This window comes from Photinus pyralis, unplaced genomic scaffold (assembly GCF_008802855.1).
Source record: "Photinus pyralis isolate 1611_PpyrPB1 unplaced genomic scaffold, Ppyr1.3 Ppyr1.4_LG2, whole genome shotgun sequence".
NCBI lineage: Eukaryota > Metazoa > Arthropoda > Insecta > Coleoptera > Lampyridae > Photinus > Photinus pyralis.
In genome coordinates this window covers 30,118,169-30,131,922 of record NW_022170403.1, presented here as the reverse complement: position 1 = coordinate 30,131,922, position 13,754 = coordinate 30,118,169, and the positions used below count along the sequence as shown (strand labels likewise).

Genomic DNA, 13,754 nt, shown 5'->3' with positions numbered 1-13,754 from the left:
GTCATGCACAAAAAAACTATTAAATCCAATTGGATGGATTTTCGCTCGTTTTCTATCAAACCCAGTTCCATCCCTTCAGTATGGTACAGAATCAAATCTCAATTACCTTTTTTGAATCATATTTGATTCTACCTTTTTATAAACATAGTTATTTGGGATAGAAGTGTTAATGCTTTTAGTGTTGGAGACACTTAATGCATTAAAATCGTTTTATGGCGATTTATTGATCAAAACACTAAACTACATCCATAAAAACCATCTTTGAAATCGAGGAATTTTCGTGGAAGCTCTCTTGGAAATCCGTACTTATGGCATGCATGCACGATTTAGGTTAGGCCAAGGAGCTTTGTAAGCTGATGCGTATTAATTTCATTACAATTAATGTATAAAGAACGTGAAACTATACATATGCATTACGTCCTTTATGTTTTGTTTGTGCATAAATAGCTTGTTACATTACAACGTTTATTTCTAATGCATTATTTCCACGCTACAATTTCATTTTCGTTCATACGTCTAATAAAATATTCATATGACATGCATATAACACCTAAATCGTTTTACTTCGTAAAACGCAAATTGCGTGTAAATGTTACTAACTAATTATCAAGATTCTTTGCTTTCTCATTATTTTCGTAAGGGTTAAGGGGCAGGAATAATCTGGAATATCAAATCAATTTTATTCAATTATTTCACCAATTGTGTTTGTATGCAAATTAATGTCTATTATTCTATTATAAATACCGCGTACGTTCTGCTCTTGAATCTACTCAGGTGTAACCCAAAGGGATCGACTGTGCCTTGAAAAATGAAGCTCGAAAGTGTCTACGATGTGGTCATTTCTGGTATTGGGGGCCATTTTCCCAAAGCCAACAATATTGAGGAGTTCAAGAAGGGATTGCTGAGTAATCAAAATTTGCAAGGATCGAGATGGAAGGCGGGTAAGATTTGAATGTTGGATAAGGGTTGTTTTGCTAACTTTGGGATTAAGGGGAGCGCGGTGTCACCAATGTTATCGGTACAATTGAGGGCATTGAACACTTTGATGCCTCTTATTTTGGTATACACAGGGAGCAGAGTAATTTTATGGACCCCATGCAACGGTTGGTCTTGGAACGTACCTTTGAGGCGTTAATCGATGCAGGTTTGTGACCGTCTTGAATTACCTTTGTCATTTTCGCGATAATGCCTAGGTGTAAACCCGTTGGATATTAGAGGGAAGAAGATTGCAGTATACGCAGGTTCGTCTGTTGGAGAGAACGACAATTTGTTTTACGAGTCTATTGTAAGCGGTTTTGGAATCACCGGTCACTCCAGGTCTATGATGCCAAATCGTGTCTCCTATTGGCTCAACTTGAAAGGTCTCAATTGATCATCAGAAAACTTAGGCTAACCACAAATGCTTATAGGTCCCAGTTGCGCTTATGATAACAATTGGCTCAATGGCATTGAAGTTATACAAGCAGGATATGACACTATCAGATATGGCCATTGCGAAGCGGCTATAGTCGCAACTGCCAATTTGGCTTTAAATTCGGAATTATCCTGGATCTACAATGACATGGGGTTACTTTCTCCAGACGGATCAACAAAATCATTCGATGCTGATGGTAAGTCAACTTCGATTACATGAGGAAGTGAGGTCAAGACCAATTTCATGGTTATTGTTTCGTCTGACAACAATAGAATGATCCTTGGCATTTTATCCAAGTCATTCAACACTTTTTCTCTTCTGATGAGAAATATTGAATAAACCAATACTTTTCCATTGCAGCTAACGGTTATGGAAGGAGTGACGGAGTCATAGTATTTCTACTGCAACGGAAGGAAGATGCAAAACGTTCCTATGCCACAATCCTTGGAGCTAACTCACGATTTAACGGAAACAGAGAAGGCGCTTTTCGCGATTTAAACACAGACGCCATGGCCAACTTTATTCGCGAGTTTTACGACGAGTGCAAAGTCGATCCCAAAGAAGTTGAGTTTGTAGAATGTTACGGATCTGGGCAAAAGGTACCTGGAAACGAAGAACTTCGGAATCTAAAAACAATCGTTTCAGGAAGTAGACGAGGCCGAACTAACAGCAATTGATCGTGTATACTGCAAGAATCGACAGAAGCCGCTCCTGATCGGATCTGTAAAGCCCAACACAGGCCACGCGGAAGCCTCGGCGATTTTAATGAGCCTTGCGAAGGTACTGGTCGCTACGGAAACCGGGTACATTCCGGCCAATTTAAATTACAAAACGCCGAACCCGAACATCGAAGGACTGGTGAAGGGAAGACTGGAGGTTGTCACGAAGAATAAAAAATGGGAAGGGGGGCTAATGGCGATCAACGGAATTGGGCTAGCTTCGTCTTATGGGCATATTTTGATCAGGGCTAACCCAAAAGTGGGCAAAGCACCCGCGGACAATATACCTAGGGTGGTTTGCCTGTCAACGCGAACCGAGGACGGGATCAAAGCAATTTTGGAATCGGTAAGCTGCTCGTAATAAATCGCGAAACTAAGTGAGAAATATTCTTCAGCTGAAATCGGAAGAGACAATCGATCCTGAATACGTGGCACTGATTCACGAGTCTTTCAAAAAATCAATCGCCGGACACTTGTATAGAGGATACGCAATCTTAGACCAACCAAAAGAAGAACGCAAGTCCGAATTTGAGGTATTTCTGGTGCACTGATTATACGTTGTAACTAGGCGTTTTAGTACTATCCTGGAAACAAAAGAGAAATCTGGTTTTGTTACTCCGGAATGGGAAGTCAGTGGTGTAAAATGGCAGTAGATTTAATGGAGTTGCCTATATTTGCGTCAGCTATGTATGAATGTCACGAAATATTGAAGCCCAAAGGTATAGACCTAATGAAAATTGTAACGGAGGATGATCCAAAAATTTTCGACAACATTTTGCATTCGTTTGTGGGAATTGCAGCAATTCAAGTAAGGGGTTGTTAAAGACTAATTGCAGTAGTTGTCACGTAAGTTTTTAGATTGGCCTGACTGATACTTTGAAAGCTCTTGGTATTGTACCGGATGGTATTATTGGGCACTCGGTGGGAGAGTTAGGTTGTGCTTACGCCGATGGGTGCTTTACAAAGGAGCAGATGATTATGTGCGCATACTCACGAGGAAAGGCGTCACTGGATGCAACTTTGATTACGGGAATGATGGCCGCTATTGGCAAAGGATACCAGCAAATGAAGGACGAATGTCCCCCCACGATTGAGGTCGCGTGCCACAATGGCCCGGATAGTTGCACACTATCAGGTCCTAAAGAAGACATGGAGAAATACGTCAAGGAACTGCAAGATCGAAATATATTTGCACGCCTCGTTAACGTCTCAAATATCGCCTATCACAGCAGATACATTAAACCGGCAGCTCCACTTCTCTTAGAAAATCTTAAAAAAGTTATTCCAGAGCCTAAAGCGCGCTCGTCTAAGTGGATCAGTACTTCGGTACCGGAAGATAAATGGGACACCGACTTGGCCAAAACCTGTTCTGCAGAGTACCAAACTAATAACCTTCTCAGTTCAGTTTTGTTCGAAGAAGGCTGTCGGCACATTCCCAAGGACGCAATCGTAATCGAAATTGCGCCACATGGACTTTTACAAGCAATTCTCAAACGTTCACTGAAAGGGAATTGTACTAACATTCCACTTACACTTCGTTCAAGCGATAATGGAGTAAAATTCTTGCTGTCGGCCATTGGAAAGTACGTGAACTTTAAACTAGTATTTGTCTTAGACTACGTTTCAGAATGTATCTTGCCGGCATCGACACGTACCTTCCGGCCATATACCCAACCGTAAAGTACCCAGTATCCAAAGGCGTCAAAAGTCTAACTCCACTAGTTCACTGGGAGCATGGAGAGAAATGGAGAGCCGGCTTGGAAGACAAGCTGAACTATATGGCCAGTGTCAGAGACCTAACCATTTCGCTAAGCAATGACGAATACCGCTACTTAAACGCTCACCAACTCAACAAAACTACCATTATACCCACTTCCACATACTTAGTAAGTATTCGAGCTACTCCACTTACGATTAACCGCATATTGTAGGCGTTTCTCTACGATATCCTCACCGGAACAAGAATCACGAAGATATCTGATGTCATCTTCGAAAACTTGAAATTTAAAAATATGGTGACCGTGCCTAAAATGGGTAAGACCCCCCGCGTTCTCTAACCGATTAAATTGATTAGTGACCATTAGGTAGCATACCATTGTATGTTATGGTTCAAAAAGGAAGTGGAGAATTTGAAATTTCATCCGGTGATCAATTGGTGGGAACTGGTGTTATCAGGACACCAGATTCGGAAAGGTTATTCGCGGAAATGTATAATATTGATGTTGATGATAAAGCCATGACGTTGACCAGTAAGGATATTTACAATGAATTCAGTCATAGAGGACATACGTACACTAACATCTACAAGGCGATGCTTGGAGTAACAATGTCTGAAGAAGGTGATTGGAATTTTCTCTGATAGTGTGTAATAGTCTGACTTAGGTTCTATTGGGAAGATTAAGTGGAATAATAGCTGGTCACAGTTTATGGAGGGTATGCTACAGCAATTTTTGTTGAAGAGCGGAGAAAAAGATCAATCTATCCATCGAGTGTCTACCATACAACGAATTGTGATGTCCATTCCACTGTTGCCCACAGAACCAACAGGTATTTGTGTACACTCCACGTCTTTACCTAACACAATTTGTAGAGCTGGAAGTTGTCTACGACTACTATACAAAGGTGATCTCAACGGAAGGTATCCAAATATGTGGAGTTACCTCTAGGGCCATAGAAATTGAGAACAAAGCGGTAACGTTTGATTCCATAGATCTAACACCACTCACCAATGTGGAATATAAGGTTGCACATGCTCAGAACTTTCCAATTTGCTCACGAACACTTTTTAGAATATTGAAAGCGGTATCAATTTGAGCTTCCAGTTGGTCTTGGAAAACTTCGTCGATCGGCACGTTTCTAACATCATGATCGTTGAAGTCGAAACCAAAAATGGGACATTCGAGCAGAATATTAAAAATGTAACCAGTCAGCATACACACATTAGCGTAAGTCTTTAGTAAATCCTTCAATGAACCCTTATACTTTTGCATTAGGCGAACATTTCATCAGTCACAGATGCTAAGATGGTGCTCATATCGCAAACTGATCCAATGCTGGTTATAATTAACGACAAGGTCAACGAAGACTGCGTGAAGTTGGTGACGTCTTCACATGCGTTTCTGCTGGCACGCACTGGAGGAAGTAATATGACTTCTGCCGATTTAGTAGAGGTTGCTCAGTTTTCTGTTTTGGGGGAGTCCTATTCGCTGCTGCGCAAGGTACCAATAGTTTGACTTGGGCAAAAGTACATTCGTGTTTCGTTTCAGAGCGCGAAGGTCGATGCTTCCATAATTACAGTAGATAGTGCTTCTTTGTCTTCAACCGATCTTCAACGAGACGACCAACGCTGGGTAACAGAATTCAAATCGGCACTTGCAGCCAAAAGTTCCGAAAATAAACGCGTTTACCTGACATGTTCCGTGCTACCATTTGAAGGAATTTCCAACTTTGTAAGTGCCGTTAAAGGACTGCCAAACATGAAGAACGCCAGGTTTGTATTCGTCATGGATAAGAAGATGCCACCATTCTCGGTTAAAGAGGCGATTTATCAACACGTTTTTCGTGAAGATTTGCTATTGGTTGTCGCCAAAAATGGTACTACTTACACCTACGTGTCTGTTCCAACAGCATTTAAAGACGACATTAAAAATCCTCCACCTACAATAAGGTAACGTTTTATAACGTACATTTTCATTATGATATTTAGCTCGTTGTTCTTCAAAATCTTCTTCTCTCACAGTCACTTGCGTGTACTCAAATTTCTGCCATTTTCGAAACTCCATGTCTTAATCTGGTTGCAGCAACATTGTGGAGAATACCCGAATTGACTATCTGGGATTGAACGTGTACGATGAAACACTTTTCCTAGAGGGCGAGCCCAAAGCAGAGCTCGGAAACATCGACTATTCCGGCGTAAACAGCGCAGGCGAGGAAGTAATGGGCCTGGCCAGATTCGATACGGAATTTAGCAAATTAGTGTTTGATCCAATTCTGAAATGGAACATCCCGTCAGTTTGGACAATTCAGGATGGTGCTACCATACCGCATGCCTATACCATGGTATGTATTAAACATAATTCGTGCTGACTACTTTATTATAACTTATGTCGTTGCTAAAGTACACGGAAATCGATCAAGGAATAGCGACTTTGGCATTTTTTTATCACGATTCAGTTAGTTAGAGGCAAGCCAACATGGCTCAGATGTTGAATGTTATTTTTATAATTTCTCCTCTTACACTTTACGGCATCTGCCACAAAGGAAGATCCTAATATTGACTAAAATTAATAATTTGGGAAACTCAGTGGCGTCTATCAACTTATTTTTATATATTTTAATCAACATCTGAAATAAATCTTGGATACCAACATGGATTCCAATAAACACATAATTGATTGACAATGATACAAATTTATTCCGAAACACATTAAATAGAAATACAAACAAAATTCCTGAAAAAATAGAAGCTTACAAAGGGTGTTTACATGATACCCCGTACGCAGACGGACGACAATTAAACATTTTTACATTACCTTTTTTCTCTTGTAAGAATACTAAAAAATCTGGTCATGAATAAGTTTGCGATAAACTGGCGCACTTAACTCCGTTTCAAAACTTTACTTTACTAGTTGACTTGTCATTTGACACTAAACTGATTGTTTTTAATTTTAACTCGATGAAACTTTCTCCGTAAAATGGAACACGCTTTTTAAACTTCTCACAGTAATATTGTGAATGTGACGTACACCCTTTTCCAACCGTCCCGAACCAGCCAGTTAGCAGCAGCGTTCTTTCCTTGTCTGCAGTATTTAACGAAACACCACCTTCGTCTAGTAATTCTTTCTCTCGAGATACGCACACGTGCATTATTTTATCTGCACCAAACTAACTTTACCGAGGGTTTTTCGTGAAAAATCCCATACATTAAATAAGCACGTAGTTTCTCAGTTACTAAATTTTGTTACCTTTCTTCTCTTCTAATTTATTCAATTACTCAAATAATGAATCTATACACTAGTCACGAGTCCTGATAAATTCTCATAATTTTTTCGTAACTCCGTTCTTTGATAAAACATTCACAATTAACTTACGTTTCTACGTACTTCTCACACCAATTTTCCTGCAAAATTCTACCCTCGCAAAACGCATTTTCATTAAATACCTCAAACCCCTATTATCACCTACAATTACAAACTTCCTATAATTCATCGAATACGATCTTAACTTCAACTCCATTTCCCTTAAAATTTCTGCAATAAAACAATTAGATAACTTAACTCATTTCTCTACTTTCTCCTGTACTTCAACTTGAATCTCTTCCTCTTTATAAAATTTCCTTGGCTATAAACTTCTTCAATTTCGATTCCTTCCTTGACTTCAACCTCTTCCTCAACTTTAATTTCAAATTCTTCTTTATAATTCTCAACTATTTCTTCTACACCATTTGCGATTCTGTTACCTATCCTCTTTTTTACCCTCCTCGAGTGGGCAGTTCCTTTAAATTACTTTTTGTACTACTTTTATTAATCTATTGCACCTCCTTCTTCTCTTCCACATCTTCCATCGGGTTCAACTTCTGACCTACCCTCTTCCTTCTTCTAAACATACGACCTAGTGTTTCACTTATTTCAGTCTTTGCTTCCTCACTTTTCCTATTAAGTAACCTCAATTCCGTCGATTTTAATTGCGTCATCTGCGACTCCATTTTCTTATTCGTGGAGTCCATTTCTCATCCAATTCGTTGTCTCATTGCTCTTATTATTTCACTCGTTTCATTCATATTCTTCGGGAGAAGAGCGACTCATTCTGCCTATGTCGTCATAAACAAATCTCTTATTTCCCCCATTAAAATTATCTCTCTAATTAAAATCTGCCCTACTAACACTACCTACCCCGTAATTCATCCTATAGTCTGGAAGATTAGATATGAGTAGTGGTTGTGGTACGTAATGGAATAGAGGAGACACCTGCCGTCGTTTAACGCAAGTGTGGTTCTTCAGGCTATCGGGAAGATACCTGTCCCAGCCGACACTAACGCCCTGTATATCACTAATGCTTTTAGAAGAAAATGACCACACAGGCGGTCTGCATAGTCTTTGAAAGGAAATTGATCACAGTTTTACGGTCGAGTTAAACGATACAACAAACCCTATTTAACTACCTGCCCCCCCCCCCCCCAAGGTATAAAATTGGGTGCACAGTTAGCACCAGATCAAAGGTAGAAACTGGATTTTGTGTGGATATCGGTGGAGGAAGTGGAGTCTGTGGGTAATAACTCCAGGGATTTGCTCCCTCCCCCTCTTATCACTAATTAAGCAGTTAACCATAATTTTCCCGTTTTGCGCAAGGCAAAAGGATAGATAGTCCAGTCACCTAAACCGTCAATGACTCAAAGTGATAGGTAAACCGCACTGAAAGAGCTTAGAGTGACACAAAAACTATATGTGACTGAATTACTTATTTTTGTGGCTAAATTATACAAGTTTGGGGCTAAAACACTGAAAAAAATGAAACAAATATAAAAATCCATCCAGATATTCTAAACGGGTTTACACAATCATTGAGCTTAGTAGGATCGAAAAAAATTGTCATTTGCAATCAACATTTGTGTAGACTACTATAATAAACATCGTAATCAAATTTAAATAGCAAAAACAAACCCTACAAACTTTTCCTCGGCAAATCTTCGCAAACTTCTACACCTAAACATCCTACAATTATACAGCCAAAAAATAATCCTGTGTTTGTAGAACGGAAAAAAAAACCAATTCAAGGGATTTCAAGAGAATAACTAATAACTTCTTAACTGCGGAACCGCATCCGTAACTGCAAAACCTCAAACTTCTTCATCTGCCGAAATTTGCGTGTAAAATTTCGCTTCTTTCAATCGTTCCGAAACTAAACAGCCTCATTTATTTCTTAGTTTTACTATTTAAAGGTGAAACCACCTCCATTCATAAGTTGTTCTTTGTCGTCGCGTCGCTCGCTGTTCCCACCTCCATTGCCCGAACTGCAAACACCTGCATAAGTTATCTTGCACGTGGCGTTGTTAGTAAACAAGGTCAATCAATTATTCCGGTAAGGCCATTTTACAAAACATCGGACCAGATAAAACTTTTACCTTACGTCGAAATATTCCCCTATTTTGCGTTCTAAAATTTATGATAGGTACTCATTAAGAACAACAAATACAATTAAATGACTTAAACAATTACTAAATTAGCAATAAAAATTCGGCCCGTTATATTTCGTTTCCGTGTGCCTACTATACATATACAAAATTTGAACAAAATCCGTCGAACCGTACTGGGGAAATTACCAAAAACAAATTCAGTCTTTAAAAGTTGCTTGAAATGACCTAAAACGGATGATTAAATTACGTTGAAATTTAATGGTAACATTCTATAAAAACTTAAGTTTCACTATTTTGAAATGAGGTTCATTGAATCAAAATGGTATACGAAACGATATTGTAAAACCTCCTTGGGGGCTTCTCTTACACTCAGACCTCCTAGATGGGCTACATGATAGTGTTAGGACCTTAGATTTTACGTTTTGTCTTATGGTAATTTAAGTTACAATTCTAGAGATCGTCGTCTGCCAGTTCTTTTATTTGAAGTAACACAGAGACAAAGGTTAATCAGGTTAATTATCATTTTAATTAACATTTTAATTTTCATTTTCGATTTACAATCCATCCAAACATTTCACTATAAATCTCCCTTGCCAATTAGAAAGCGTATGGGGGTTCCAGAATGGTCAAGTGGCATTTTTGTACCAACATAATAAATTGGAAATTCAAGCCTTTGTCATTTAGAAAAAAATTGTGGCCAAATTGCTACTAAATTCGGTAAGGGCTGCATCGAAGGACAGACTCGCGGTTTCTTAGAACGTAGACAATGGGTATTTCTGTTGTAAATAACAACAACGCTTCTTGTTTTTAATGAAACATACATTATGACAACCTCTATATAAGTAATAATAATGTCGAAAACCATAGAAACATTAACAATATTAACATTCATGGTTCCGAGTTTTCTGTCATTTATTTAGATGGATGCTCCCTACTCCTTTGAGCCAGACTTTATTGGCTTTGTATGCCATTTTCCCGATAAACGTGGGGCGAGCTTATGCTCACTCTTTTCGTTGACTGAGCCCTTAATTTTTGGGTCTACTACGAGCGAGCGCATAAATGGCAGTACTCAGCACCGGCTGACCACGGAAACTCGGACTGGTATTAAGGCTTGAAATTGCCTGCGGTTTAAAGAACCAATTCTGACATAATGGCCTGTTTTCAGACACTATTTGGCCCTATCGTCAGCAGCAGTAAACCCACCTAAATCAGTATAACTTTCTTTGAAACACCTCAAGTGATAAAATTAGAATATGAGTCAATTATAAGAGAAGGAATTAATTAATCCTTTTCAGCTAAGTAATTAGCGAACTTATTTCCATTCCCAATTACAAATAATTGACAGCCGAACAGCAAACTTTAATTTGTTTAATTACTCTTGCCGATTATTTGATCTTCCAGGTGGATGGCAAGACCTGTTAATAACGCCACTGTTTTAGGCTTACTATGTGCTTCACACGCTTGCTCGAACACAACCCAGCGAAACTGTTTTGATACACAACGGATGTTCTCCCCTTGGCTACGCGGCAATTTCTATCGCCTCTGCCATAGGGTGCACTGTGTTTACCACCGTCACCTCAGATGTACAAAAGGCCTACCTTAGGCGACAGTACAAATTCGTAAGTAGACAAATATCCGAACGATCAAGAGGATAACCCGCATTATCTAGCTGATTGACCGAAATGTGCTAAACGGTATGAACACCTCCTTCGAGCCGCACCTTCTGATGGCAACGGGCGGCGTAGGAGCGCACGTTATCATCAATTGTTACACGGGAAGTATGCTAAGCGCGACACTTCGCTGCGTTGCGGAGTTTGGACGAATTTATCACATGGGAAAGATCGACTGTGAGGACAATAACGAAATCGGAATGAGCATATTTTTGAAGAACGTCTCAATTACCGGCGTATGCGCGGAAGAGATCTTCGACGAACCTGACGATGTTAAAGAGGAGGTACGGGCACATGTCACCAAAGGATTGGAGGACTTGGTTGTTCGACCAATTAAACGAGAAATTGTCGAACATCAAGATATTGCGTCGTCTTTAAGGTTAGTGTTTTGTGGTTATTCCTATCATTTACGCGCTGTTTACTCAGGAAACTGAAGGATGTCGAATACAACGGTAAAATTGTGATAAAACTCCAAGATAATTTAGCTATAGGACAATTTAACATCAGCAAGACGGATCAATACATGTGCAATCCCAGCGGGTCTTACCTAATATACGGTACGTGCTCAGAGTGTAGTTTAAAATTTAATGAAAGGCCCTACAGGTGGAAGTTCGGAGATGTACACTGACCTTTTGGAGTGGTTAGTTTTCAGGGGGGCCAGAAAAATCGTTTTGGCCACAAACGGCCGCACACCTGAAGATATGCATTTGCATCGTCGCATCTCGCTGTTACAGTCGTCTTTTAACGCGACAATTGTTTTCTCAAAGAAAAATGCCAAAAACAAAGACGAGGTGGCTGGTCTTTTGTCCGAAATGTACTCGCTTGGGGAAATTCAAGCCGTATTCACACTACCGCGTGTTAAAGCAGGAGAGTCTGCGGTAAACGCGATACTTAACTTGGAATCCTGTTTAAAGTCTATGGCACCGAAAACCCAATTTATCAACTTCGTTGAAGACGCTGCCGGAATTTGTGAACTGCGCGTGAACGCAGGTTTCCCATCACATAATATCGCTTGGGAGAACCTTTTAAAATTCCCAGACGTACTCAAATCTCTGGATTTGATACTTACATTTAAAGCGAGGAACATATTAATCAAATCCGACCGGTTGAAGGACGTCATTCAGGAGAATTCGCAATCGCTGTATAAAAGTACGCAGACCGTCCCCAGTGTTTCCAATAATGACTCCGTTTTCAGAGCTCAACCTCTTATTGCCCCACTCAATTTCTGAAATGAAAGCGGAAACGTGCACAGCACCTGAAGGTATAGAGTTCGAGCAATATCCATCTCTGTGCGGCAGGGTGATAAGGGACTCGCCTCCCGTCTTCATGTTCCCGGGACTATTCCAAAGACGGGCGGCCGTTGAGTTATCATTGCTCTTATTACATCCAGTTTTCTGCGTAAATTACCCCAACAGCATCATTCCCGTGTCGGAAGCGGCCCAAACTCTTGCCCTGGTACGCCTATAGCGCAAACCTAGCTCGAAACCGTAACCCGTGTGTTTTAGAGGATCAAGCAAATTTACCCGAGAGGCCCCTACAACATCATCGGCATCTCCTACGGTGGACCTTTCGCAATTGAAGTGGCGAAGTGCTTGGAGCGCCACAACTGCAGAGTTAAACTTCACCTGGTGGATGGCGCCCCGGATACAATTCAAGGCATTCTGAAACACTTGGGTGAAGGGTCAAACAACGAGATCGGACTGCTGTGCCGTGTCTTAAACTTAACCAACCCCGATGTAAGTGCGTTAATTGCGCAAGCCGCTTCTGTAACCACCCTCACTCGCAGATCGTCAAAAGCTTGAGCACGCTGTCAGGGTGGCAGCTACGTCTCAAATACGCCCTGAAACATTACGAGTGCTCGGAGGAGGACAAGGAATACTTAAGCGAGACGCTGAGTACATTCAAAAAGTACGTGAACGCGATTTTAGCCTATCAGCCTTCTGATGATCTATTAGTGGGACCAATCAGTATATTACGACCTAGTGGTGCGAGCCAATATGACGTCTGTGGAATTACCAAGGTAACTGACCATTTATTACGTTCATGCATTAAAAATCGACTTTACAGTACTGCCAGCAAAATCCCGAAGTGACCGTTGTCGATGGTAATCACGCAACGATGCTGAAGGAGAGGTCAACTGCAAAGGGGATCAATAGTAAAGCTTACGTTCGTTAAAAGATGGTTTGTTGGAAATTGAATACTTTATTAACTGTACAGCATTCTAATAAAATAAAAAGCATTAACTATTTTAACCGGGGGACACAAAATAATCAATTTGGAATATTTAACTGAATGTCTATGTACTAAAATGCCCCATTTATACTCCTAAAAAACCCTTAAGAGCGCCTTATAGGAAAGCCTTCGCATGCCCTGTTCTGAAACTGCCCCTTAAGCCATTTCAAAGACTCGTTTAAGGAGTTTTCGAAAACCTTCTATATCCTCTCCTGAGCTAGACAAGCCCGGTTCTGAAAGGGCATAAACACTCTAAAAACGTCCATTACGACGATGATTTAAATTGCTTTGGAACGCCTTAGAATGGTAGGAAAAACACTTATGGGGCCTTTTACCCTACTTTCAGAACCCTTGGACCTTTTACAGAGCTTTTTATAACATTTTCGGTCTTTTCCTGAGATAGGAAGGCCTACAAAGTTCCGTAAATGGCGTTGGTCTGAAAATGTTTAGGAACCTTAAAGATCTTTTGTGAGCCCTTAGGAGCGTTTTAATAGCGTTTAAGGACCTCAAAAGTCTTGAAAGGTTTTCAAGATCTCCTAGAGTCCTTTATACCTACGGAACTAATATGCAGGAAAGTAAAGGGCGTT

The 13,754-nt window shown here is 40.2% G+C and overlaps 1 protein-coding gene across 1 annotated transcript; it reads left to right on the top strand.

The window, feature by feature from the left end:
• The first annotated feature begins 756 nt into the window (after window positions 1–756).
• On the top strand, window positions 757–13,187 carry LOC116163445 (fatty acid synthase-like). The gene is made up of 26 exons (XM_031477361.1): window positions 757–941; window positions 992–1,144; window positions 1,194–1,361; window positions 1,410–1,610; window positions 1,775–2,013; window positions 2,060–2,479; window positions 2,529–2,666; window positions 2,711–2,941; window positions 2,992–3,716; window positions 3,761–4,019; window positions 4,065–4,167; window positions 4,218–4,472; window positions 4,516–4,680; window positions 4,724–4,875; window positions 4,923–5,078; window positions 5,127–5,351; window positions 5,400–5,800; window positions 5,934–6,192; window positions 10,705–10,884; window positions 10,935–11,314; window positions 11,362–11,492; window positions 11,539–12,084; window positions 12,131–12,390; window positions 12,441–12,671; window positions 12,722–12,955; window positions 13,003–13,187. Exons 1-26 carry the CDS (start codon window positions 809–811, stop codon window positions 13,108–13,110), a joined length of 6,453 nt encoding a protein of 2,150 aa, XP_031333221.1. The 5' UTR covers window positions 757–808; the 3' UTR covers window positions 13,111–13,187.
• The last annotated feature ends 567 nt before the right edge of the window (window positions 13,188–13,754 follow it).

Excerpts from the sequence above, each read along its gene's own strand:
- LOC116163445 (XM_031477361.1), top strand. The coding sequence starts at position 809 with ATGAAGCTCGAAAGTGTCTACGATGTGGTCATTTCTGGTATTGGGGGC. Across the intron at positions 942-991 it reads AGGATCGAGATGGAAGGCGG|GGGAGCGCGGTGTCACCAAT; the intron begins GTAAGATTTGAA and ends TTTGGGATTAAG. Across the intron at positions 12,085-12,130 it reads TTCGCAATCGCTGTATAAAA|AGCTCAACCTCTTATTGCCC; the intron begins GTACGCAGACCG and ends CTCCGTTTTCAG.